Raw genomic sequence first — 26,378 nt, forward strand, 5'->3', positions numbered from 1 at the left:
TCAACATTATAGAGACTTTAATATAGAACTGGATTCCAACAAAACAGTTTTATTAAAATAAGGCACAATGTTTGCTATGGCAAAATTCACACAGAGGACTGGTTAATGTAAGAACTTTTGTATGTCCTGGGGGACGGGGAAGAAGGTGGTAGAATTGAAGTAGCCCATATATTCTTTTAAGAGCATTTAGCATTACAAGGCAATATATAAATTTGATATTAATATAATGAACGATAACTTATCCTAAAAATAAAAATTGTTGAATCATGTTGCGGAATTACACTTATTTCTACCATTAAGTTTTAGTTATCTGTTTATCTGATAGATGTAGATATTCCTAATTTGCAAGATTTCAAATACAGAAAATTAAGAAATCAGATGATAAAAAGTAATTTGACCAAAGTAAAAGTATGTTTTCAGTATCCTTCGTTAATACTTTGACATCCCAAACTTTACAAAAACTTACACTGCTGGTTATTTAAAACTTTTCTCCCATTATGTTTTTGTTTCTCATGAATACAAAGCAGGCTCAGAAATGCAAAAAACCTCAACTGCAGGCACACATATCTTTACGTGATTGTTGTAAAGTGACTGTTTAGGTTAATATTCTTTCTCAATATCACAACAATGTTAACAATTTAAGTTAGTGAAAAGATTCTCTTAAACATAAGCGGGAGACATAATTAACCAATTTAGTCATGTTTTTGCAATACTGCAACAGCAATGTCAATCTTATCCCCGTATCTTCCAACAGCTGGAACTTACAATAAAAAAGTCTTATCCAATTTATACACAGCCAAAGGAACAAGTACATTCTGGTGAATGCAGACGTTCTTTCCACCATAGCTTTGTGGTATGACAGTATATAAATAACCTTCATTAAACTAATACACTTTAATATTTACTGGATTGAATACTATCCTTTACAACAACTATTGAGAAAGACTAATGTTAGGTAAAAGTCTAGTAGCACCCAAATCAATATTGCCCTATGAGTGTTCAATAATATGCAGAGTTCATTAGTGAACTGTTGTTTAAATATCAGTTCTTAGTAATTATAGACCAAGAAGAGATAGAAAAGAATGGGAGATATTTACATACAAAAGTATTCAAACATGTCTCACTTTCAACCTATATTACAAAGAAAACCAATGGCAAAATATGCTAAGCCTTACAATATCTTCATAAGATGCTACAAATATGAAGTTGGTTAGAAACTGCTGTCATTCTTTGGTGGCACCAGATAAATTTTTAAAATAATATATAACAGAACATATCTTTTCAGTGATTTTATTTCAGGGGACCCTGATTTTATGGCTTTGACATCCTGGGACAGAATGCATATTAGAGGTTCCATCCCCAGAAGTCCTAGACTGATACACATTAGGCCATTTTATGAGAAGGAATCTGTCAGGATCACAGTCTTTCTCTCTCAAATCAAATGAAAAAGGTAACAAGGCTGTCACAAACAACTTATTAAATAATATAGCTCTCCAAACTTTGGGTCTAGAGTAGAGGATTTAAGGCATATACGTCCTGACCACAACTGAAATCAGTGATACCTTTAAAAAGATACGACTATGAAAATACAAAATTGTACGCAATTTTTTATTTTTATTTTTGACATAGAGTCTTGCTCTGTCTCCCAGGCTGGAGTGCAGTGGTGCGATCTCGGCTCACTGCAACCTCCACCTCCTGGGTTCAAGCGATTCTCCTGCCTCAGCCTCCTGAGTAGCTGGGACTACAGGCATGTGCCACCACGCCCGGCTAATTTTTGTATTTTTTAGTAGAGATGTGATCTTGCCATGTTGGCCAGGCTGATCTCGAACTCCTGACCTCAGGTGATCTGCCTGCCTCTGCCTCCCAAAGTGCCAGGATTACAGGCGTGAGCCACCACGCCTGGCCCAAAATTGCACACTATTAAATTCACTAATGTTATACAGGGCATAGCACTTAATATGGAAACAGGGACATTCAATACAGAAGGAACTATGCATTATAGGTCACATTGCATAAAAATCTATACAATAGCTTTTACTATTGTTAAGTACCTGGCACAACTTAAAAGCTCACTATTTTGGACTAAATCGAGAGTAACAGTCATAATGACATAATAAAATCTCTACTTTTGGATGAAAAAAAGATTATTTAGGTAAAAATTAAATGTTCCTAACTAAATGCAGCTTAACTCACCTTATATATACATAATATAACTGATAGTTTTGTCTACCAAGGGTCTTATGAAAATTTAGGAATAATAACAATTAACTTTTTACATAAATAGCTGCTGCTAAAATGCTTTTAAAAGATCAAATTTTATTTGCACTATTTGCTTTGTGTTTTTTCTTTTTTACATAGTGAAAAGGTAAACACTAACCAAGGCTACCTGTTATACCACAAATTCCAGGTTATTGATGTATTACTTTCTCCCTTTGGGAAGAGCAAGGTTAGCTGTAAGAAGATCCTATTACTTGCTGGCCCTTAATTATGGAGGGATATGGACAATCTCCCAATAGCAAACACTGAACAAATTTGGTGAGAAAGGTTTTTGGATGGTAGTCAGTAGGCCACTCAATAACTTAATTTTAAAACAATTCACTATTACTTTAAAGGGCTTTCTTGGCCTAGACTGTCCCTAGGTGTTTGGTGACTTCTCTTCTAGCCCTGTGGCTTCTAAAGATTTCTTTAACACTCCAGCAATCAGCCTCTTCCTTCTCTTTTTTTCTTTAAATCTGATAGTTACAAAATCTGGTAAAACTGGTGTGCAGTATTACAAAACATTATTGTGGATTGCTTTTTACTTTAATCCACACAAACACAAAAACTGCTCAAATTTGAAGTACAATTTACAATGCAAATTTTTGTTGTTGTTTGTTTTTTGTTTGTTTGTTTGAGACAGAGTCTCACTCTCACCCAGGCTGGAGTGCTGCGGAGTGATCTCAGATCACTGCAACCTCTGTCTCCCAAGTTCAAGTGATTCTCCTGTCTTAGCTTCTGGAGTTAGCTGGGACTATGGGTGTGCGTCACCACGCCCGGCTAATTTTTGTATTTTTAGTAAACATGAGGTTTCACCATGTTGGCCAGGCTGGTCTCAAATTCCTGACTGCATATGATCCACCCACTTTGGCCTCCCAAAGTGCTAAGATTATAGGTGTGTGCCACCGTGCCAAGTCTTTACTTTTAAATGTGGTAACTTGAAGCTCTAAATATCAAGAATTTTTGAACAAGAGACACTTCAGCACACATTCAGAAGTAAAATATAACCAGTCGCCTTTGGATTTACCTCCACTACTCAAATACTAGAATACTGAGGACTCTGGCCAGCTGGTCCTTAATGTCAGCCAATCCCTGGCACCCTGGAATCAATGTATCATATTCACTAATCTTCCTATTGCCCAGAATCTTAGCACTATTTCACCAACTCAGTGTGGTGATGCTGAGAGAATTGATTCTAGGGATAAAGACTACTAAGAATGCACAATGTACTAATTCCAATTTCAAATACTAGCACTGAAGAATGCCATTCTAAATATATTAATGTTATGCTTAAGCAGTTTTATCCATAGTTTTGGTCACTAAAATTGTCCAAGTAGAGCAATATCAAAAACTTATTTCATTATAAAAATTAGACTTCACTAATTCTGTCTTTTAAAAACTCCAATTAAAGTTCATTTACCGTAATTAAAAACAAATATATGACTTAGGAACTAAAGAAACAGACTGTTATTTTAAATGCATAGTTAGCTGTATGACTTGGGAGCTGATTATCTGGTTTCTAGATTATCAAATACCTTGTATCTGACTTCTGATTAATTTCTCCAATCAGTTACGAGAAAAGGAAAGGTAGGAAAAAGAAACAGGGAAAATCTTAGAAATTATTAGCCACTCTTACAAAAGGTTAGGTCAAAGATTTAAGAAAGATAAAACCAACAGCTAAATGTAGACTTCATTAAAAATTACCAAAAGACAGTTGTACACTGATCATAGATTTTTCAACTATACCTAGAACCATAACATTTTGTTGAAATAATACTGTGGTATACATCTATATTCTTATATGCAAAGGCCAGAAACTGTCTCTGGTTGGATCTATTTACATCTGTAAAAGATGAAGCAGTAGACCTTCTTTCTAGGAAGCTGGAAAGCGTATGCAAGGTTATATATTTACATACCTATCCATTTTACAAAGACTAACTCTTAGAAGACTACTCAAGCAGTTACTTAAGTCAAGCTGGTAACTGATTAGGAATTAGGCGTAAGCATTTAGGCCAGAAAAAATTGGTCCTATCAATTTGAGTATTTTACTATGAATACATTATTTTCTATGAAAATATCTTATGTATCTTAGGTAAGTCACTTATTTACAAAACATTTTACGTTTGTCACTTAGGCACAGCCTAAGTCATCTTTACCTTTCATAACTGTACAGTCTGCAGCTTGCTGTGGCTCACATGGAGAAGTAAGCAAAGACTTTATACCTCTATTTTATGATATAATCACCCATGTATTACTCTTCTAGGCAGTAGGAACACATTAGATTACTTCTATAGACATAGAAAATTTCTGAGTCAAAAGGAAAACAAAATCTTACTACATTATAACAAGGTAAAGGTGAAGGGATTCATTCTATAGCAGCGTTTCACATCTGCAGTTCATGAAACTCTCATGTTTCATGAATTAATATACAAATAAACACATAAACCCTGAATTATGCTAGTTTCTTCTCAAATAAAAAATATATATATGAAAAAAACCCTAATACATGTATATGTTATTATACAACAATCTGCTTTTAAGAAATGGTGTGCCATGAATGCCAGAAATCAGAAAAGGTATCACCTGATGTTCTAATGCCTATCTGACCTGTATATTTAACATTTCTTACTGTATGTTTAACATTTACCAACAAGTCATGTTATTAGTTATTTAATGATTACCAGTAAGCACTTACTTTATATCAACTTATAGTTGTACTATTATTCAATTTGTATTGCACATTAAACTAGTTAACAAAAATTTGGTAATTTCTAACAGCAATTAATTTGTGAAACTATTTTCCTGCTATACATTAAGGATACAATATATTTAATAATTTTTTTCTATTTTATTAATACTTTATTTTCAAAAATGCTTCCATGGTTAAAGTAGTTCTGGAAACTGTTCTATTAGGTATAAGGACAATGACTCCTTTTCCTCATTTTTATTTGGCTTGTTGTGATGTTTTTCTAGTTGTATTAGTTTTTCTTTAAAAAGTAGAGAAAGATGGTCCAGTACGTGACATAGGCAAGAGTCGTATTTTTTCCCTACCCATTTAAGGCAAGATATAAAGAAGCTTTCCTAGCTTCTATCTCTTTTAGAATTTTCTGTTAAAAATTCTTACTCTGTCTTATGATGAACAGATTGATCAAGATTGTGGCCTACCATTAAGTGTAAAAGTAATGTGCTTATAAGGGATGAGTGCACATTTAAACAAAAAAATGTTAAGAGGGCGATGAGATCGGATATTAGATATACAGTTATTTACCTAGTTCTGTTAAAGAATATTTTAAAATGTTCTGCAAGGTATGTCAGGTTATAGGTTGCTCTGGCATTATTTCTTGAATATATTTTTATATCCTTGCTGGATTAAGGCACTATAACAGTCATTGCTAGATTACATAAGGTTAATAGCAATCATATAGAACAAAGGAAAAGAATGAAAAAGTTTTAATATCTCATGTAAACATTATATGCCTTACTTTACCAGTTAGTTTGTCAGAAAGGTTTACGTCCCTTGTAACCATCTGTGAGCTTCTCTGAATAGTTCTGTAATCTAGACATACAAGCAATTAAAAAAGGGAGGGTTAATCCTGTTTATGGTGTATAATATATATATGGTATATATAGTATATATGGTATATAGTATATATGGTATATAGTGTTCTACCTAAACCCAAGGGCAACTCTGGCAATTATAGCTTTCATAATTTCTCACTTTCTCCATCTCAACTGCCAAAAGTTATACTACTCATGGCTTATTGCAGAACTGCTCTTCGAAAGGTACCATTCTGCTTTGTGATTCATGCAAAACTTGAGTGAAAACTGCAAACCATCAGCCAAATGTGGAACTATCATTCACAAATTATGTTAAAATAATCTAAACATGGGACTGGACTCATTCCTGCTGAATGGGTAGATGAAACACAAAATGTTTTATATCATCCCAGACTCTTTCATGAACACTTAAGATGAAGATAAGATTTCTAGTGAACTTCAAGTTCTATTTTTTTGTCTAACCATCTTTGCTCAGTTTTTTAAGTATTTCACACCACTGTGCACTCCTGTTCAACCAAGAAGAACTTTCTGCATTCTGCGTGCAGCAACACTAGCTTCATCTTCTGAGTCAGACTCACTCTGGGATGTGGAGCTGTGAGAGGCAGAACTGCAAGGGGAAGAGCATTCTGGCGAACACAAGTAATGCATCAGTGGGAGGCGATACTTCCCACAGAAGTCCACAAATTTAATTTGTCTGACACAGCAGTCAAAGTAGACTCCTAAAGAGAAGAAGGAATACAAAGTAATCATTACAAAGCAAGGAATCAATTTCTTTTTCAGCCCTTTCTCCAGTGTTCTGGAGAAATGTCATACACCATCTTCTGTTGTGAATCTTAAGCAGAAGTAGTACTTGCTTGTATAGCTGTCTATAAGCCTACTGGAAGGCCTTAAAGATAGAATCTGGGTGCAAAGAGGTAACCAGGAAATTTATCTTAAAGGGAGCAGGCACAGAAAGGACGCTGTGTACCTAGCTTCTTTTCTCTGGGAGACTTGGGGCAATGGCTGATGGAGATTTTAGGATACCTGAGGTGCCCTTTCTCTATTACCCAAGCCACCCCCTACCCTACAGTCACAGACTAAAACAAAACAACATAAAAACTCCTTTAATAATTATCTTAAAGTATTAGTACACAAAAAATTTTCAGAAAGGGGATGACTTTTGGCACTCCTGTTTTTATGTACTGGGAAGGCAAAATTTAAAGAAATAAATGCCATTTTACATTTCCAAAGACTGTAAATCTACAGGCCTCAAATCTGTTTCACTGATGATCTCACTTGATTCTCATACAATTACACATCGCCAGGTAAACTGAAAGTAATATCTGGCCCTTTTGATTCCTAGGTTAGTGCTCCTCGACTGTGGCCCTTAAGTAAAAACAGAGCTAGAGCTGAGAGGAAAGCAGATGTTGCTGTGCCTCTGGATTCTAGCTGGTCCTTAAAATGATACTGCAAATCTCTAACAGACAAAGACTGTCACAATGGTTGCAGCATAACCAGAACATCTAGAATTTTGGTCCAATCACCTCTCTGGAGAGGAATCTCAAGCTCTATACTGTGCCTAAGTTTCTTCTGGCACCAAATACTGTGTGTTTATCACATAAGGGACCAAAATTAAAGGATGTGGTCCAAGCAAAGGAAAAACAATGAATTCTACTTCTGTTTTTTTCCTGATATCTCAACTAACCATGTAGTTTTTTTGATCCTGTAGTAAGTATAAAAAAGGGGAAATTTGTGGTATATTACTCTCAATGATTTAGGAAAGTAAATACATTCAATAAGTTGGTCAGTCATAGACCAATAATAAATCCCCCAAAATGTGTTAGCTTCTTGAAAACAGATGAAAGAAATAAAATAAAGCATCAGGGGAGTTACTACGAACTAAAGCAGTATAATACTATCTTGTGATTTATAAGATTTCAGATTATACAAAGAAAAATATCTCTGAGAATGTAAAAGTACTTTTGTTTAAGTTACAGTTTAATAACTAACGAATTTGAGGGGCAAAATATCTAATGGTTCATTTCATAGATTATCTCAAATTTTAAACTGATTTTTTTTTTTTTTTTTAAGAGACAGGGTTTCACTGTGTCACCCAGGCTGGAATGCAATGACATGATCACAACTCATGGGACCCTTGAACTCCTGGACCTAAGCCATCCTCTTACCTCAGCCTCCTGAGTAGCTGGGACTACAGGCACATGCCACTATGCCCAACTAATGTTTTTATTTTTTGTAGAGACGGGGTCTCGCTATGTTGCCTAGGCTGGTCTCAAACTCCTGGGCTTAAGAGATCTTCTTGCCTCGAATGGCGTGAACCCCGGAGGGGGAGCTTGCAGTAAGCCGAGATTGCGCCACTGCACTCCAGCCTGGGCAATACAGCAAGACTCCGTCTCAAAAAAAAAAAAAAAAAAAAGAAAAGAAGAAAAAAAAGAGATCCTCCTGCCTCAGCCTCCCAAAGTGATAGAACTACAGACAGGCATGAGCCACCACACTCAGCCTTAAGCTGGTAATTTTTTTTTTTTTTTTTTTTTTTTAATTATACTTTAGGGTTTTAGGGTACATGTGCACAATGTGCAGGTTTGTTACATATGTATCCATGTGCCATGTTGATTTCCTGCACCCATTAATTCGTCATTTAGCATTAGGTGTATTTCCTAATGCTGTCCCTCCCCCCTCCCCCCACCCCACAACAGTCCCCGGAGCGTGATGTTCCCCTTCCTGTGTCCATGAGTTCTCATTGTTCAATTCCCACCTATGAGTGAGAACATGCGGTGTTTGGTTTTTTGTCCTTGCGATAGTTTACTGAGAATGATGTTTTCCAGTTTCATCCATGTCCCTACAAAGGACACGAACTCATCATTTTTTATGGCTGCATAGTATTCCATGGTGTATATGTGCCACATTTTCTTAATCCAGTCTATCGTTGTTGGACATTTGGGTTGGTTCCAACTCTTTGCTAAGCTGGTAATTTTTAAAGCATTTTTGTTCCTAAGATAAACGGCACATCGGTATACCAAAGAAGTCATTAAGGAAATATTGAAGAGAGAAAAGAGAATTCCTGTAGAGGTCCATTTCCAGAAAAGCATGAATTCAAAGAGATTTAGACTTTCAGGCCTGAGGGCCTGGTGTGAATGCTGCCCTATGTGTTTTCCTCTGTCACTGTGAAAGTTAATTCAGGAATGGAGAATCAGAGAAAAGCGTAAGCACTTTGAACTTGGCACAGTGCTGCAATCTCTACTTCTAAGAGTGGGTGGCCAGAAATGACCCAGAGCATTATCTTTTTTAAACTCAAAAGTGTTTTATCTTTTAATCATCTTTGAAGAATTTGATAATTTTCTCCCTTTTAACCTTGTAATAGCTTCAAGACAAGATCAGACTGCCAGAGAAAGTCTCACCTGGTTTTGATCATCATTATGCAGCATTTCCTCAGTACCTACTGGATTTTTTAAAAGTGATCTTTTATGAGGGTGCCAAAGTGAAAAATGACCTACTATCAGTCACTAATTCTCACCCACACACCCTGGCCCTTCAGGCTCTTCACAATCTGGACTCAATGTAGCTTTTCACTCTCATTACTCCCCTAACCTTACATTTGGGGCAAATTACTACTCATCCAACAGTCTGCCCCATACTCTTCTGTCTCCACTTTGTACTCTCCATCTGAAAAATTTCCTATCCTCAATTTTATCCTATCAAAATCTAATTCATACCTCAAGAATTAGCTCATTGTTTCCAGATCTAATTAAATATACTCTCCCCCTCCTTTGATTTCCAGAAGCATTTTGAATTCCTTGGGATACTTACCTGACTCTGCCTTAAATCATTTGCATAATTCTGTTCAAATGCTGTAAACTCAGGACATTTTGAACCATGGACTTAAAAGAACATAAAGTTTTGGGTACATTCTGTAACTGGCACACATTCAGCCCATTCTCATACATCTTGAATCATACCCTATTAAATCTGATACAGGGAATGGTGAGTCTAAGAAAATATCATTCAAATAAATATAAAAGGTGGGCCGGGCACGGTGGCTCACGCCTGTAATCCCAGCACTTTAGGAGGCCGAGGCAGGTGGATCACAAGGTCAGGAGATCGAGACCATCCTGGCTAACAAGGTGAAACCCCGTTTCTACTAAAAAAATACAAAAAAGTTAGCCTGGTGTGGTACTGAGCGCCTGTAGTCCCAGCTACTCGGGAGGCTGAGGCAGGAGAATGGCGTGAACCTGGGAGGCAGAGCTTGCCGTGAGCTGAGATCGCACCACTGCACTCCAGCCTGGGCGACAAAGCGAGACTCCGTCTCAAAAATAAATAAATAAATAAATAAATAAATAAATAAATAAATAATAAAAGGTGTCCAAACATTTTAGAAAGTTTTTAAACAATTAGAACTGTTTATACTTCCTTGTGTTTTTTACCATCTTGATTTATTATCTTATGTCAAGACAGGATGAGACTTCCTGGGTATGTTCGTTATGTATGAATCCTAAAATATTATGAAAAAGAATTTTTTAAAAAATCCAGAGTGAAATGTCTTTCTCATAAATGAGTGAAAAAATAAAGGAACAGAAACAGAGACTGCTTGTGTCTGAAAGAAGACTTAATTAATTTAAAAAATAGCTGAATGAGTGGGAAACATGCATACTGAATTAACTTACCTCCACACTTTGGGTTTGGGCAATTGCTGGCTGAACCCAAGTATCTAAGAAGATTCCCAGGAAGATCATAGGGAGTGTAGGAAATATTTCGGATCTTAATGGTCCGTGCAGCTAATTCCAGGAGAGTTGGAGGATCATAGGTTAAATCTCTAACAAAACGAACAACCAATGGATTTCCTCGTAAACTCAACTCTTCCAAATGAATAAGGTTGAGGATCTCTCGAGGCAGATATGTCAGCAAGTTATTGTGAAGACTTAGGGAACGAAGGGAATGTAACCTAGAATAAATGTAGTATAAAATCAATGGCAGTAAACAACGTAACTATCAAAAACATTGAATATATGTGTGTATACAGAACTTGATTTCCCCTTAAGAATGAGCAATTAAGATTAAGGTCAATTGAAGAAAAATAAAAAGGTGCTGAAACTAGATCAAAGTGCAGATTTGTAAATGTCACGAAGGACTTTTGCCCTTGCAATCTTGGCAAATTTAGAATACTTAGTGTTCTGATGTGCTAACTGCTATAAAACCTAGATTTGAAGATTTGGGGGGTGGGCAGTGGGCATGCTTTTTCATTCAGATATCTAAAAAAAGGAAAGATTTCAAATGCAATATAAATTAAGATCCTTCACATTATAAAGCCTAATCAGGATAGAAATGTTTCATATCAAATATAAAATCACTAAAAGTCCCATAAAACCTAGGGAAATACATGCTAATACTCAATTCTTTGATTACAGAAAATAGACTGAACAAATATTTTGAGGAATAAACCAGAGCATTTAAAAGTGAAATTTAAAAAACCCAGCTCACAGCAAACCTCAGAACTATAATTAACATATCACTTACTTTGAGAATATCTAATTCTTTTCTACATATAAAACATGTGAGTGAATACAAGACAATAATTACTAAGCATAGATGTCTGTGTATATACAAATGCCTGGAACTACTCACTGTGAAAGTTGAGGAGGTACACTTTGGATTTTGTTGTCACATAATACCAAGTAATTCAGAGAAGGCAGATTTCCTAATTCTGGTGGGATTTCTTTAATGAAATTTCCTCCAAGATATAAACACTCTAAACTGCAAAAATAAACGGACAAAACCAAAAAAGCAAAAGAAGTTGAAAAAGATACCCCGTTGTGTCTACTACAAAAAACACATTTCATCTATTCATTCAGCAAATGTTTTACTTAAGCTTTGTTATGTGCTATCCAGTCTCTAGAGAAACAATGCAATTTTCAGAAAACTTACACTATAGCTAAGCAGACAAGACAGACCAATGTTAGATAACATTATAATGAAACACAAAACAAGGCCAAAAATAGGCATTACAATACCAAAATAAGAGGGACAAACCATAAATGGTATTAGGAGTTGAATGAAAAGGAAGATAAAAGTTTTAAAGGCTGGGCGCAGTGGCTCACGCCTGCAATCCCAGCACTTTGGGAGGCCGAGGCAGGCAGATCACGAGGTCAGGAGATGGAGACCATCCTAGCTAACACGGTGAAACCCCGTCTCTACTAAAAATAGAAAAAATTAGCCAGGCATGGTGGCAGGCGCCTGTAGGCCCAGCTACTCAGGAGGCTGAGGCAGGAGAATGGCGTGAACTTGGGAGGCGGAGCTTGCAGTGAGCCAAGATCACACCACTGCACTCCAGCCTGGGCGACAGAGCAAAACTCTGTCTCAAAAAAAAAAAAAGTTTTAAAAAGGCCACAGTAGTTCTGAATGGAACAGGCTTCCCCAAAGGGCTGTGACTTCAGCCCATTTAGATAAGAAGAGTACACTTCAGGCTGGAGGAGACGGCTTGTAAGGCACAATGAACATACCTTTTAATAGAAGAGAATTCATCTTGAGGAATCAAAGATTAAGGTTGTAGAGAGACCAGATTACAAGAACCCTGAATTCTACGCTAGTATGCTTGGATTTGATTGATGCACTGACAGGCAATGGGAAAACCACTAGCTTGTTTTGGAATAGACTGTAAAACTATGAAGTCTCTACATTTCTTCTTTGCTCTTATTATAGCAAATACATTCTCAGAGGCTGTGTAAATTGTCCACTACTATAAAATCAAAGTTCCAGGTAATTATACTGTTTTCCAACAATAGGTTAACATTTTAGACATGGCCAAAATAGAAAAAAAGAGAGTACTCTTTGATGATTACTGTTGAAAGGCTTCCTTCAAAAGATTTTTGCAGGGGGTAGCAGGATCAGTTCTTACTATATACATATATTTATATATATTATACTATAAATAAATAAATAAATAAATAAATAAAATGTATACAAACGATACAGATTTTTTCTCCCAATATTGTATTACTTTTATCTTCCTGTTAAATCTGTTAACTCAGTAGAACTACTGTTTTTTCAAAACACCTTTAAATGTAGGAGAAAACAGCCTACTAAAGTGTTACCCAAACTTCTACGGTAAGAATTCCCTATGCTATTTTTAAAACTATGAAGTCCTGACCCCATCCAGATGCACTAAATACTGTCTCCCTCCCTTGAATTGCCTGTGAAGTGGCAGATTTTAGAATATATGGTGTAATTTTAACAGATAAAGCCAAGTTACCTTGTGCAGCCATGGCTATTTACAAATCCATAATCAGCATTTAAGAGCACTCCTTAACCTACAACTTTGCCAACACCTAGTATTATCACCAGTATTTATTTATTTATTTACTATTTGATGGTATAAAAAATGGTACCATTCTGTGTTTTTAATCTGCAAATCTGTAGGTCCCTATTACTGAAGTTTAGCATCTTTTTAATGGTTTTAGACATTTGTATATCTTTAGAGAATTACCTGTTCATATCATTTACCTATTTTTCTCATGAATTATGCAGCTTTATCTCATTAATTTGTTGGGAACTCTGCTGTTGTTAAATTATATATTCTGCGTAACTTTGTTCCTTTGTGGCCTTGAGCATGGTCTATTTTCATTCATGCATTATATGTACAAAAAGAACATGTAGCTATTATGATTGAGCTCGTTAACTGAGCAAAATTTTTTTCTCTTTATTATTTTGCCTTCTTGCTCTGGTGGTTAGTCTCCTACTATAAACATGATTTTCCTTCTTCCCTTCAGAGTCCTGTCAATCTTTGCTTTCTTTCTCATTAATACACAGAAGTTATACTACAGATACATTCAAGCTCATGACTGCTAAAAACTTCCTGAAGTGAGCCTTAATTCATATGAATCATTTCTATTCTTTTTTTTTTTTTCTGAGACAGACTCTTACTCTGTCGCCCATGCTGGGGTGCACTGGCATGATCTCGACTCACTGCAACCTCCGCCTCCCGAGTTAGATCAAGCAATTCTCCTGCCTCAGCCTCCCGAGGAGCTGGGATTACAGGTCCCTGCCACCATGCCTAATTTTTGTATTTTTAGTAGAGACAGAGTTTCACCATGTTAGCCAAGCTGGTCTCGAATTCCTGACCTCAGGTGATCAGCCCACCTCAGCCTCCCAAAGTGCTGGGATTACGGGCGTGAGCCACGGTGCCCGGCCTCTATTTGTTCTTTTAAATACATTTTACCCTGAAATCTATGTCCTCTGATTATCAACACTGCTTACCAGTTTTATTTTTGTTGGTATTTATTTCATTCAATCCTAGCTCTACAACTTACCAGTATAAAAATTTGGATCAGTTACTTATTCTTGCAGTTTCTTCCTTTTAAAAATGGAATAATATTATCTATCATATAAAATGCCCAGTTAACAAATATGAACACCTACAATGTGCCAGGCACCATTCTAGGGAATAGAATGTAAGTAAGTTCAAGTTCTTGACCTGAATAAGTTTACATTTTAGTGCGAAGATAGACAATAAATCAGTAACATGTCTATTATGCTGGATAGTTTTAAGTGTCACAAAGAAAAAGGGGGAGTAATCAGATAGTGATGGAAGTGATGCTCTAGAGAGGGTGGTCAGAAAAAGTTTCTCTTAGGAGATGACATCTGAACAGAGATCTAAATGAAATGACTGAGTACAAACCCCAATGGAAAAGTGATTGGTGTGTTGTGAAACAGCAACACAGCCAGTTTGAGTAGATGAGTAGATCAGAATGACTGAGGTGGGACTGTGGTCATCAAAGAAATCAGAGAGGTAGCCTGGGAAGGCCACATCACAGAACGCCCTTTGGGCCTCTGTAAGAGCGTTTCGAAAAAACACTTCTGAACAAAGGCTAATCATTTAACTTGACTTACTCTTTAGAAGGATCACTTTGGCTATTGAGTGGCAAACAACTGGAAAAGTGGTTAGGGGAGCACTGGGGGCAGGAGTAGAAGGAGGAAAAGCAGATTGGAGCCTAATCCAGTACTTCAGATGAGAAATGACAGATTTGCCTGGTACATCATTTCCTATCCCTTTACTTATAACTTATTGGTGTATTTTTAAGTGTAACTCTTCATAAATGGAGCATAACTTGATGATTGATATGTTTGGACTTATGTTTTCTATTATCATGGTGTCTCCACATACTTTTTCCCTTTAGTTCTGCTTCTTATCGTGCTTCTCAAGTTTCTTTTTGTTCTTTTCCCTCTACTTCTACTGTTTTGAACTGTATGTGCTGTTTCTATTTTGCTAGGAGTTACCCCCTTCAATTTTCTTTGTACTCTCTCTCACTCTCAAACACATACACATGCTCTCTTCTGTCCTTCTCTTCATATCATCTTCTAGAATTAGTTCTACCCTGATTTTCTACCAATTTATTTCCAATCAATAAATTGATTCGGATTTATCAATATGTTTTACCAATTTTGTTTATCATTTTTTTGGGAGGCTTGTTATTTAAGGTTCATTTTTCTTGGAGTGCATCCTTCAGAAGTTCTTTCAGCAAGAATTCATGGTTGTTAATCTTTGAGTCCTTTGTTTCTGGCGTTTTAATTTTTTTCCATCACTCTTGAGTAATAGTTTAGCTGGGCATAAAATTTTAGATTGGCAGTTACTTTTCCTTGGCACTATGAAGATGCTGCTCCATTATCTTATTACAGCCAATATTACTATTGTTTCTTTGTAGGTAATCTTTTTTTTCTTTCCTCAATAGGAGTAAAGATTTTTTCTTATTCATCTTTAATGTTCTAAAGTTTTACTATGACATGTTAAGATATCAGTTTAGAGAGCTCCCTTTCTTTAACTGTGGGAAATTTCAGCCACTATTACTTCACACATTGTCTTTCTTTCATTGTCTTTCTAGAATTGCTCTTAACAGTTTATTTTTTAATTTATTTTTTTATTTTTATTTTTTGGATGGAGTCTTGCTCTGTCACCTAGGCTGGAGTGCAGTGGCACGCTCTCGGTTCACTGCAACCTCTACCTCCCGGGTTCAAGCAATTCTCCTGCCTCAGCCTCCCGAGTAGTTGGGATTACAGGTGCCTGCCACCACGCCTGGCTAATTTTTGTATTTTTAGTAGAGACTAGGTTTTACCATGTTGGCCAGGCTGGTCTCAAACTCCTGACCTCATAATCCGCCCACTTTGGCCTCCCAAAGTGCTGGGATTACAGGCGTGAGCCACAGTGCCCGGCTGCTCTTAGCAGTTTTAACTTCAGGACCTATCCTCTATGTCTTAATATTTCTTTCATACTTTTTATTTCTTTATCTCTTTGAGCTGAATTCCAGGAAAATAACTCAGTAAAATCTTTCAGCTTATGGATTCATTCTTCAGCTGACTTCCGTCCACCTTTTTAGTCCAGTTAGTTAGTTCATAATTATATTTTTTCATTTCTAAAAACTCCAATTGGGGTTTTCATAACTGTCAGTTTTAAAACTCCCCATTCTTGCTTCACTGATGAAGTTCCTTCCTTTACCTCTCTGAAATTAGGAAATGTACTTAAAAATTCTTTGCAGATTGCCTTATTACAGATATTTTCTCAAGTATGATTTTTCTGTCTTTCATAATCTCAGCCTTCCTTGATGTGTGGTTATTAAAAATGCCAACTTTAATCTAACATTTTGTCTTTTTAAAACATACATTAGGCCAGGTGCAGTGGCTCACACCTAATCCAAGCACTTTGGGAGGCTGAGGCAGGCAGATGACTTGAGGTCAGGAGTTCGAGACCAGCTTGGCTAACTGGTAAAATACCGTCTCTACTAAAAAACAAAAAAACAAAAAAACAAAAAACCCAAAAATTAGCCAGGCGAGGTGGCAGGCACCTGTAATCCCAGCTACTCAGGAGACTGAGGCAGGAGAATCGCTTGAACCTGGGAGGCAGAGGTTGCAGTGAGCCGAGGTGGCACCACTGCACTCCAGCCTGGGTGACAAAGTGAGACTGTCTCTCAAACAAACAAACAAATATATATATATTAATGACACTTTTAAAAAACATATTTCTGATCGTGTAAAGCTTTTCAAAATTCCATTTCCCTCTTTAGACTTAAAATGTTTACAAAAGTAAGCAGATAACTTTAATTTTATGTTATTTTCTTTCTCTTTCAAAGATTACCTTGCAGCAAAAGTCAACTGGTTACAAGATTGAATTCTCCTACTGCAAGTGCCTAAGCATTGCTGAAAAAAGTTCCTAGGCAGGGTTTTTAAAATTCTACCAAGTATGGCATAAGTTACTGCCCAGTTACTCAGAAATCCTCATTTTTCAATGATGACAGCTACTTGACTAGAATAGAACAGAACAGAACAGAATAGAATATTTGGAGTCCAAATAACAGAAACTACTAGTTTCCTGGAAAAGGAACTATTTCAATGAGAATACTATCAGGGAAAAAAACTGAGCAAACTTTGAAGTCCTTTTTACAAAGGATTTGATAGCTAAATAATAACTTGCAATATAGTCTAGAGAGGGAGAAAAGAAAGTGAAAAAAGGAAGAGTGAGTCTGAGGGCAAGTGTAAATATTATCCTTTCTATTTGCTTAGTTCAGTGTTATGGATTGAATGCCTGTGCCCTCCCAAAATTCATGTTGAAACCCTAACTCCTTAATGTTAGGGTATTAAGAAGTGGGGTATCTGGGTGGTAATTAGGATTAGATAAGGTCAAGACGGTGGAGCCCTCATTAATGGAATTAGTGTCCTTCTAAGATTCCCAAGGGAACTTGCTTCCTCTCTCCGTCATGTTGATGTAACAGGGAGGCACGGCTGGGGCTGCACATTCCAGGGAGCTGGGGGGAGCCCTGCCCCTTCTGTGTTGGGACCAGAGCTCCCCAGGTGCAGCTGTGATGGCCCAACCTGCAGCTGCAGACCCAGGCCTCCTGCTCTGCAGAGCAGGGAGAAGCCCCACCCTCCTTGGTGGGGCTACAGCCACCTAAACTGTAACTGTGGATCTGAGCCTCTCTATGCTCTTGGGAGCTGCAGCCGTCCTCCCAGGTGCAGGAGCTGGGTATCTCTGCAGCATGCACCCTTGGCGGCCCCAGGAAGGATCCCCCCGCAATCCCTGCAGGCTCGAGGCTATCTTCTCCTGCTGCCTGGCCTCTCTCCAGCCCCTGCTCCCATCTTGGAGTGGGAGTTGGGCTGAGCCACGGGCGCCATGAATGGCAGCAGGAGGCAGATTGATTCCTAGGCAGAAGAGGGTGGGTCCCCAGTAAGGCCCCACCTTTGGGCCAGGGAGGGCCTGAAGGCTGGGGGCCAAGCTGCCAGACAGGCAGATGGGAGTGGGGACTCCTGGTGCCTCTTCCCGCCCGCCCATGGTCACCCGTGGACCAATCAGCATGCACTTCCTCCCCTCTGCGGTCCATAAAAGCCCTGGGCTCAGCCAGAACAGGGCAGAGGAGGAAGAGGACAGACAGAAGATGGGATGGGGTGACCAGCTGCAGAGAGGAGTATCCTCTAAGCTGAGAGCTGCGGAGATGACTTGCCGGGAGAGAGGAACTACTCTCTCTGCTGAGAGCTTCAGAGACCTCCAAGAGCTTCAGAGACCTGCAGAGACATCTGAATGACTTGCTTGGGGAGAGGGGCCACCCTCTCCAAGGCCTCCTCTCTGCTGAGAGCTGAACACTTGAAGGGACGACCTGCCTACAGAGAGGAGCTACTCACTCCTCTGAGCTGTTCTAACAGTAAATAAAACTCTTCCTCTTTACCCTTCACTTGTCTGTGTACCTCATTCTTCCTGGATGCAGGACAAGAACTTGGGCAAAAGTGCCATGGCCACAGAGGTTTCCGGTCAGAAAAATCAACACCCCAGAGATCCCGTAACAATGTGAGGCCACTGTGACACATAAATTTGTGTTGTTTATAAGTCACTCAGTTTATGTCTTGCTATAGTAGCCTGAACTTATTAAAAGTCAGGAACCAAGAAAAACTAGTCTCTGGTGGTCATTTGCTACTCAATGTCTTCTTTCAATGCTTTGGAAGTCGACAGGGAAGGTAGACGGAAAGGATGCCAAACATTAGTAGTTACCTTGACTTTGGCAGAAAAGGATCTGACGTTCTAAAACTAAGGCCATGATTTTGCAATTACATAAATTCTCTTTTGCAATTGATGAATAACACTAATCAAATTACATAACCATTATATTAAATTTACAGTTTCAGGCTTATTTTTTACTTTCTAACTCAAATAATTTCCAAATTTCTAGGGACCTGACACCTTTTGATGATTTGTGGGAATTAAATTTCTATAACACACTCTACTGTTTCCAAATACACTTTTCTTTAAGAAGAAAGGAAACTGTTGTTGAATTTGTAGCAAAACTGTAGGATTTAAGTTCTTGTGGTTATCAACATTGCAACTCTGTTAATTAGGGTTGGAACAATTCTATTCTTTCAGTATTTGAGGAATACAGAAAACAAAAAAGTACTCACTAAATTTATGGAACAAATTATTCCTTTCCTGTTTAGCATTAATATATTGACCTTAAAATTGTCTCTTGAAAAATGAATCACGTTTCTAATCCTTAGGGATACTGCAGTGGATGCCTTTTCTCTATCAAGTACCAATGACCCACTGAAAAAACAGGCTAGCACAAGTAAAAGTACAAAATGCTTTCTCCTTCTCCAATCAAATAAAAATGACACCGAACATCATAAAAATATACATTAAGCTGGGCACAGTGGTTCACATCTCTAATCCCAGCACTTTCGGAAGCTGAGGCAGGCGGATCACTTGAGGTCAGGAGTTCGAGACCAGCCTGGCCAACATGGAGAAACCCCGTCTCTACTAAAAATAATAATAATAAAAAAATTAGCCAGGTGTGGTGGCAGGTGCCTGTAATCACAGCTACTTGGGAGGCTGAGGCAGGAGAATCACCTGAACCTGGGAGGCAGAGGCTGCAGTGAGCTGCCATCATGCCGCTGTACTCCAGCTTGGTGGACAGGGCGAGACTCTGACTCAAACAAACAAACAAAAACCAAAAAAAAACCCCAAAAAACAAAAAAATAAAAATATACATTAATCCGGCCGGGCGCGGTGGCTCACGCTTGTAATCCCAGCACTTTGGGAGGCCGAGGCGGTCGGATCACAAGGTCAGGAGATCGAGACCACGGTGAAACCCTGTCTCTACTAAAAAATACAAAAAATTAGCCGGGCGTGGTGGCGGGCGCCTGTAGTCCCAGCTACTCGGAGAGGCTGAGGCAGGAGAATGGCGTGAACCTGGGAGGCGGAGCTTGCAGTGAGCCGAGATTGCGCCACTGCACTCCAGCCTGGGTGACAGAGCGAGACTCCGTCTCAAAAGAAAAAAAAAATATATATATATATACATTAATCCTATTTTATGTGGTTGGTTAAAGAGAGATGGAATTAAGGTAAGATAGGAATGTATAAAGAGGTAGAAAACAGAAAGGAAAAGAAACAGAAAGATAAGAACATCTGTGGATAAAGAAAGTTTTCTTGAAGTAGCATCTTTGTATTAAATGATTTTCAAATACTAACACACAACACAGGATTTTAAGGTACCTATATGTTCAAAAGTAAACACACAAATAGATGCATCATCTCTTGATACTTGCCCCAAATTAAGGCAATAAAAAAAGTCAGAGGGACGATGTTGAGAGCCAGTGACAAACTCAGTATGTGACTCTAAATGTGGAAAAGCGTTTTCATTAAACTTTACTGCATTCTATCATCTGGTTGAGCCATCTATCTCCTAAGATATCAACCTATTGTACACTAACTTCAAAACATTCGAGAGCATTAACTTTTAGCTTTTGTTTTGTCACACCCTCCTATCTCAATCTTTCAAAACCACATCAAACAGATGGTGAGAGGCATCATGAACAGAAAAAGGAAGGCATTACTTAAGAAGAAAAGATTGTAGAAAAGTACCAATGAAACTCAGTTGTGCTCAAACCTACTCTCCAAATATCTAGCATACTGGATTTGCCAAACAATCCTGAAGCTTTTGTTTACTTAAATAAAGTCTATTGGCCATTGAGTGATAAGCTATTAAGCTCTTCCTCAATTAATGTCTAAGCTAACTGAGAAGAATAAAAGGTGTGATTCAGAAAAATAAGTCAGAATATGAATTATACCTACTTTTTCAGCATTATGTAACAAAAACAAATCTGCCCATATACTATAGCCAAACAATTATATTTATTTGCTGAAGAATAACCACATTTTGATGGGTTACATCCACAACCACATGGTTCACATTGATAGCCTAATTTACTCCAAGGGAATGAAGTTAATCATAAAAATAAGTAAGATTTTCAGCATCTACTTATTTGTTATACTTTGAAAGTGATCCTTCAGAAAACGTTAAAAAAAAAAAAAAAAAAGATTTTGCCACAAGGGGAAAGAATCAATAGGGTATAGAAAACATAGATACCTTGCTAAATCTGGAGAGGTCAATGACACCAATTAAGCCATGAGTATTCATTTGTTATTCCTTCCTTAAATGATGAAGAGTGGAAGGAGTGGGGGAGTTTTCATGGATTATATAGTCTGTACTATTTTAATAATTGCTCTCACAGAGGACACATATCTTCTTAATGTGCCAAAATACTAGATCTGGTTTAAAAAGCAGCATGGCATACATAGTATCAATATAAATCAGGGTAACCAATGAAGTCTAGAGGATCCATGTATTTTCTTAGAGAAGATGGTGTTCTCGGACAGGTAGTTTAAGAGACTAAACCTCCACCTCTACATTTTTGAAACTTTAATGCATCATATTAGTAGTGAATAGTTAGCAGTGTTTGAAGGCTGAACCATATAACTCTCACTTGTCACTAACTGGCCTCAAGCAAAGCACTGATAATAAATCTCAGTTTCCTCATCTGTAAATAGAAGGGGACGAATCGGGTCATTGCCAAGGCTTTTTCTAGCTCAGAGTATATTTCTACACAACCCTTTTAACCTACAGTCAATCAGAGTTTACATGTGGAGCATAGCCTAAACCTTTACCGATTATTAGCAGTAAAGAGAACTAAAGCACGCAACTGAAAAATGAAAACAGTGACGTTAAAGATATCATACATTGTTGGTGTCAAAGGCACAATGAACCATAAACACAGATAGCACGGTTATTAGCCCAGAAAATTGAGTCAGAAGATCAGTCAACTATGTGAATGACTTTGACAAATCCTCCTGATCACAAATCCAACAGTACAGAAGTCAAGTTCTTGGCTGGGTGCAGTGGCTCATGCCTGTAATCCCAACACTTTGGGAGGCAGAGGTGGGTGGATCACTTGTGGTCAGAAGTTTGAGACCGGCCTGGCAAACATGGTGAAACTCTGTCTCTACCAAAAATACAAAAATTAGCTGGCGTGATGGCACGCTCCTGTGGTCGCAGATACTTGGGAGGCTGAGGCAAGAGCATCACTTGAACCCAGGAGGCGGAGATTGCAGTGAGCCCAGATCATGCCACTGCACTCCAGCCTGGGCAACAGAGTGAAACTCCGTCTCAAAGAAACAAAAAACAAAAAACAAAAACAAACAAAAAACCATGACCCTCCAACCCCCCGACAAAGATTCAGGTTCTAGTACTCTGCCACTGTGCAGAATTCAAGGGTTTGGAGTCACAGACCACAGAGGTCAAATATAGTTCCAATGCTTACTAGCCTTGTAATCTTGTGACTTAATTTCTCTGAGCTTCAGTTTCTGCCTCTGAAAAGTGGGAGCACATCATCTCATGGGATCACTGTGAGTATTAAAAAGCATAGTTAGCACCTATGACAGGATCTACTGCGTTGTAAGTATTAAATAAATGAGATTTTTGCCTACTTTTCTCCCCATACGATGGAAATAATACTTTCCTTGGGTTCCTGTTAGTATATTAAGAAAATTCCAAGGCTGGAATTATGTAACATTAAAATTAGAAGGAACCAAGGGCTGTCAATTTTACCTCAAAATCTTTTCTCCAAATCTTCCATTTCTTATCATTTCTCCTAGTATCAAGCTGGTATAAGCTACCATCATCTCTTGTCCTACTACAATGACCTTCAAACCAGCCCTCAAAATCTCTATCTCTTCACCCTCTCCTCACTCCATTCTTGCATAGCAACAAGACACATGCTTAAAACTCTCTCATGTGCACTTAGAATAAAATCCAAACTTTATCATAGCCTTCAAGACCTGGCATGGGCTGACTTGCCCAAATTTATATATGCCACTTTCCCTCTTGCTCACTTCCCAGTACAATGTCCTTCTTTCAGAATTTTAGTAGTTACCCTTCTTGCCTCTGGGCTTTCCCATGTGCCTCTGTCATTTTGTCTCAAGGCATTCTGTAGGTCTTCATAGAACTCATAACCACTGTAATTAAATAATGAGGTTCATAGTTAGTTGTTTAATGTCTGTCTCCTGGATCATGTTCACCATTGTATCCCCGATACTTGGGACAGTGCCTGACACGGGGCAGGTATTCAATAAATATCTATTGAAGAGTAAATGAAGAGACATCTTGCCCAAATGCTTCATTTTGTAGATTAGAAAGCTACAGTTAGGATACAAGTGACTTGCCTAAGGCTGGAGCACCAAGAGGTCTTTTTTCCCAGGCAAATATTCTTTTGCTACACTTAACTCTGAGGTCCCTTCTACCTTTAACGTTCTGTTATCTCTGAAAATACAATAAAGTGTGAAAATATCTTACAGATGGAAGATACCTCTTTTTCGTTTTGTACAATACATTTGGCTCTACTTCCCACTCCCCCACCGGGCACTTTTATTATCCTGTTTCTCTGTTTCCTCCTAAAGTTAAATTTAACATATTTACTGCATAATCTAGTAGGTGAAGCAGATAATTCCTGTAAACAAGGAATTATATCCAATAAGGTAAATGCAACGGCAGGATGAATGAAGCACAGAGAAAGTACAGTATAGGCTGTACTTTTTTGTGCAGGGAGTAGTAAAGAAAAAAATTGTTGTGCAGGGAGTAGTAAAAAAGGAATCACAGAGATGATAACTTGAGATAGCTTTTGAAGGATGATAGGCGTCTGCCAGGTGAAGGAAACATTCTAAGCAAGGGAAACAGCACGTGTACAGAGGCACTGCATCCATTCAACACATACTGAGTGCCTACCAGCAACTCCAAGCTGCTTTCTCTACGTGGGAAAATGCATAGGTCACTGAACTCCACAAATGGTAGTTGGTACTGCCACAGAGAAGAGGAAGCTGCAAATGTAGTGGAAAGCAAGGGTTAGATCAGAGCACCTTGTATGCCATGCTCAAAGGCATGTACTTTGATCTATAGAGATGGAAAACCACGGAAGACTTTTGAGCAAAGAAGTGACAACCTCTGATTTACATCTGTTTTGAGTTTCCAGTCAGTTCAGATCACGCCCCAGATTCAATAAGGAAGACAGAAAAAATGCCTCGAGAATCTGCATAAGCCAAACAACATACAAAACAGTCACACATGCGATCATACCAGATACTTACAACTTGCTGAGATGGTTGGGCAGAACTCACTACCGCACAGTTAAAGAGAAAGCTTGGAAATAGTTACGTGACAAACGTGAGGTGCCCAGGCCCGGCGCCCCAGGGTTCCCGGACACCGCCCGAGGCCTCCCCACCCTCCGGCACACACCCGCGCTCACCTCTGCAAGTTCTCGATCTCAGCCGGGATGCTCTGCAGCTGGTTGCCGCCCAGGCTCAGGGTCTGCAGCGCGCGCAGCTCTAAGAGCGAGGCAGGCACCTCCTGGAAACAGTTGCCGCTGAGGTTGAGCACCTGGAGGCTGCGGCAGAGCGGCGACTGGGCCAGGCCCTTGGGCAGCGCACTGGGCCCGCCGAGCCGGTTGTTCTTGGCCAGCAGCGTGCGCAGGCCGCGCAGCGCGAGCAGCTCCGGCCCGAGCGCGGTCAACGCGTTGCCGCTCACGTCCAGCAGCTGGAGGTGCGGGAAGCCGCTGCCCAGCGCCCGTGGCAGCGACACCAGACGGTTGTGAGGCAGCAGCAGCCGCAGCAGCGCCTCCCGCGCGCCGCGCCGCTCCTCGCCCCGCGCCTGCAGCTCAGACTCCAGCGTCTCGGTGGACACGCTGAGGCGGGACCAGTTCAGTTCGGCCTCCCCAGCCGTGACGACCGCGGCTCCGACCTCCTCCATCCTGGCCACCGCACGGCGCGTGGCGCTGGATTCCCCAGAGCGCCGCGCGCAGTCCACAGGTCGGGAGGTCTGCGGTGCCCCGGAACCTGAACCGAGGGCTGAGTCGGAAGTGGCGCGGGCGGGCGCTAACCCTGCGCGCCTCGGCCGAGTCACGCGACACGAGGCCCTGGGGTGCGCGCGCCGCTCCGGGGCGGGCTCTGCCTCACGAGGCGCGGGGCGCGGAGTGGCAAGAGCGCAGCATGGGCTGCGCAGAGCTGAGGCAGACACCCAGAGGCTGCCAAATTGTCATCTGAGCCGGACCGGGTTTCGGCGGCCGCGCCTTGTAGTCGCTGGAGCCTAGTGACCTATTCTAGGGCTCCAAGACTGCCTCGGCAAACAGCTCAAGGATGTTCGGTTATCTCGCCTTGAGGGTTCGCGCGTCACGTGCCCTTCCCGCCCCCCGCTTGTTTTTCAGTTTAAAAGTGGGGCCCGTGTCTGCAGGACTCTGTGAGCACACAGGAATTTAGTGGTGATTTACCTCCATGACAGAAAACCGCAGGAATTTAAAGTCCGAGGATTAACAAAGCCGACCTCGAAATGTGAACGCAGCTGGCCTAGACCTCAGAACCCCCGGATCCTTACTGGGGGTTCCGCTGTTAAATATTCTAGGGCAGGGGTTTGATTTCAGTTGCCCCGTGCATAAAATATCGGTAATACCCGCACTACTTGCCCCACAGAATTATTTTTTTCTTTTTTTAGGCAGAAATGTGTGTCAAGTAAGGACGTTTTGTCTGTTTTAATTATAGAAGCACATACGTGGTTTTTGGTCTAAGTTGTGTCTAGGAGTGAATTTGGGAGATATGGAGGCGGTTGCATGATTTGAGATAGCTCAAATTAATGAGTTAGTTTAAAAATTCAGAAAGCATAGAGTTTGTACTGCAGGTCAAAACTACAGTTTGGGAAAATCCTGATCTGGTACTAATTTAGTAATTCTAATTAACGTATTTTTCATCCTTGCCCCAAACTCAATCTTTTCTGAAATTACATTTTATGATTTTGAAAAGTCATGAATAGAAATGAGAAAAAATGCTTAGCTTTTTTTTTTTTCTAACAAAGCTTATACATAAGAAAGTTGAGTGGTCGTATATAATCAACGACATTAAATTGCTTTCCTCCTTAAAAAAGGAAAGTCGTTTTTTTCTTGCCAGTCATTTATTTGTATGAGAAACGATGCCTTTACTCTGCAGTCAAACTTTAATTTCTGATTGAGTTGTAGTCATAGAAGGACGTACTTTGTATGTTTAACCTAATGGTGGAATGCTTTTTAAAACTGATGAGTCATCTGTTTTGAAAGAGTCCTTTTAAGAACAGACCTTATTTTGGGTCAAGCCAGCATTCTAACAGTAGTCCTAATATCTGAAAATTACAAATATTTAAAATAATACTTGTTTTTACTTTAAAATATTTATCTGGGATTTTAAAAAGTGATAGGAA

The 26,378-nt window shown here is 39.2% G+C and overlaps 1 protein-coding gene across 3 annotated transcripts; it reads right to left on the bottom strand.

Annotated features, from left to right (window-relative positions):
* LRRC58 (leucine rich repeat containing 58) lies at positions 1 to 26,378 on the bottom strand. 3 transcript variants are annotated; one of them, XM_055259327.2, is made up of 5 exons: positions 24,406 to 25,049; positions 11,431 to 11,559; positions 10,473 to 10,750; positions 6,393 to 6,533; positions 1 to 5,812 (listed from the first exon to the last, which is right to left on the bottom strand). In XM_055259327.2, the coding sequence occupies exons 1-5, from the start codon at positions 24,903 to 24,905 to the stop codon at positions 5,715 to 5,717; spliced, it is 1,146 nt and encodes a 381-aa protein (XP_055115302.1). In that variant the 5' UTR covers positions 24,906 to 25,049; the 3' UTR covers positions 1 to 5,714. The 3 variants fall into 3 exon arrangements, 2 of the variants coding, with proteins under 2 accessions (XP_055115302.1, XP_055115303.1); XM_055259328.2 differs by having other exon boundaries at positions 1 to 6,533; positions 24,406 to 26,378; XR_010118466.1 differs by lacking the exons at positions 1 to 5,812; positions 6,393 to 6,533 and adding an exon at positions 6,555 to 7,996 and having other exon boundaries at positions 10,009 to 10,750; positions 24,406 to 25,012.

The sequence above is a fragment of the Symphalangus syndactylus genome, chromosome 21 (assembly GCF_028878055.3).
Source record: "Symphalangus syndactylus isolate Jambi chromosome 21, NHGRI_mSymSyn1-v2.1_pri, whole genome shotgun sequence".
Classification (NCBI taxonomy): domain Eukaryota; kingdom Metazoa; phylum Chordata; class Mammalia; order Primates; family Hylobatidae; genus Symphalangus; species Symphalangus syndactylus.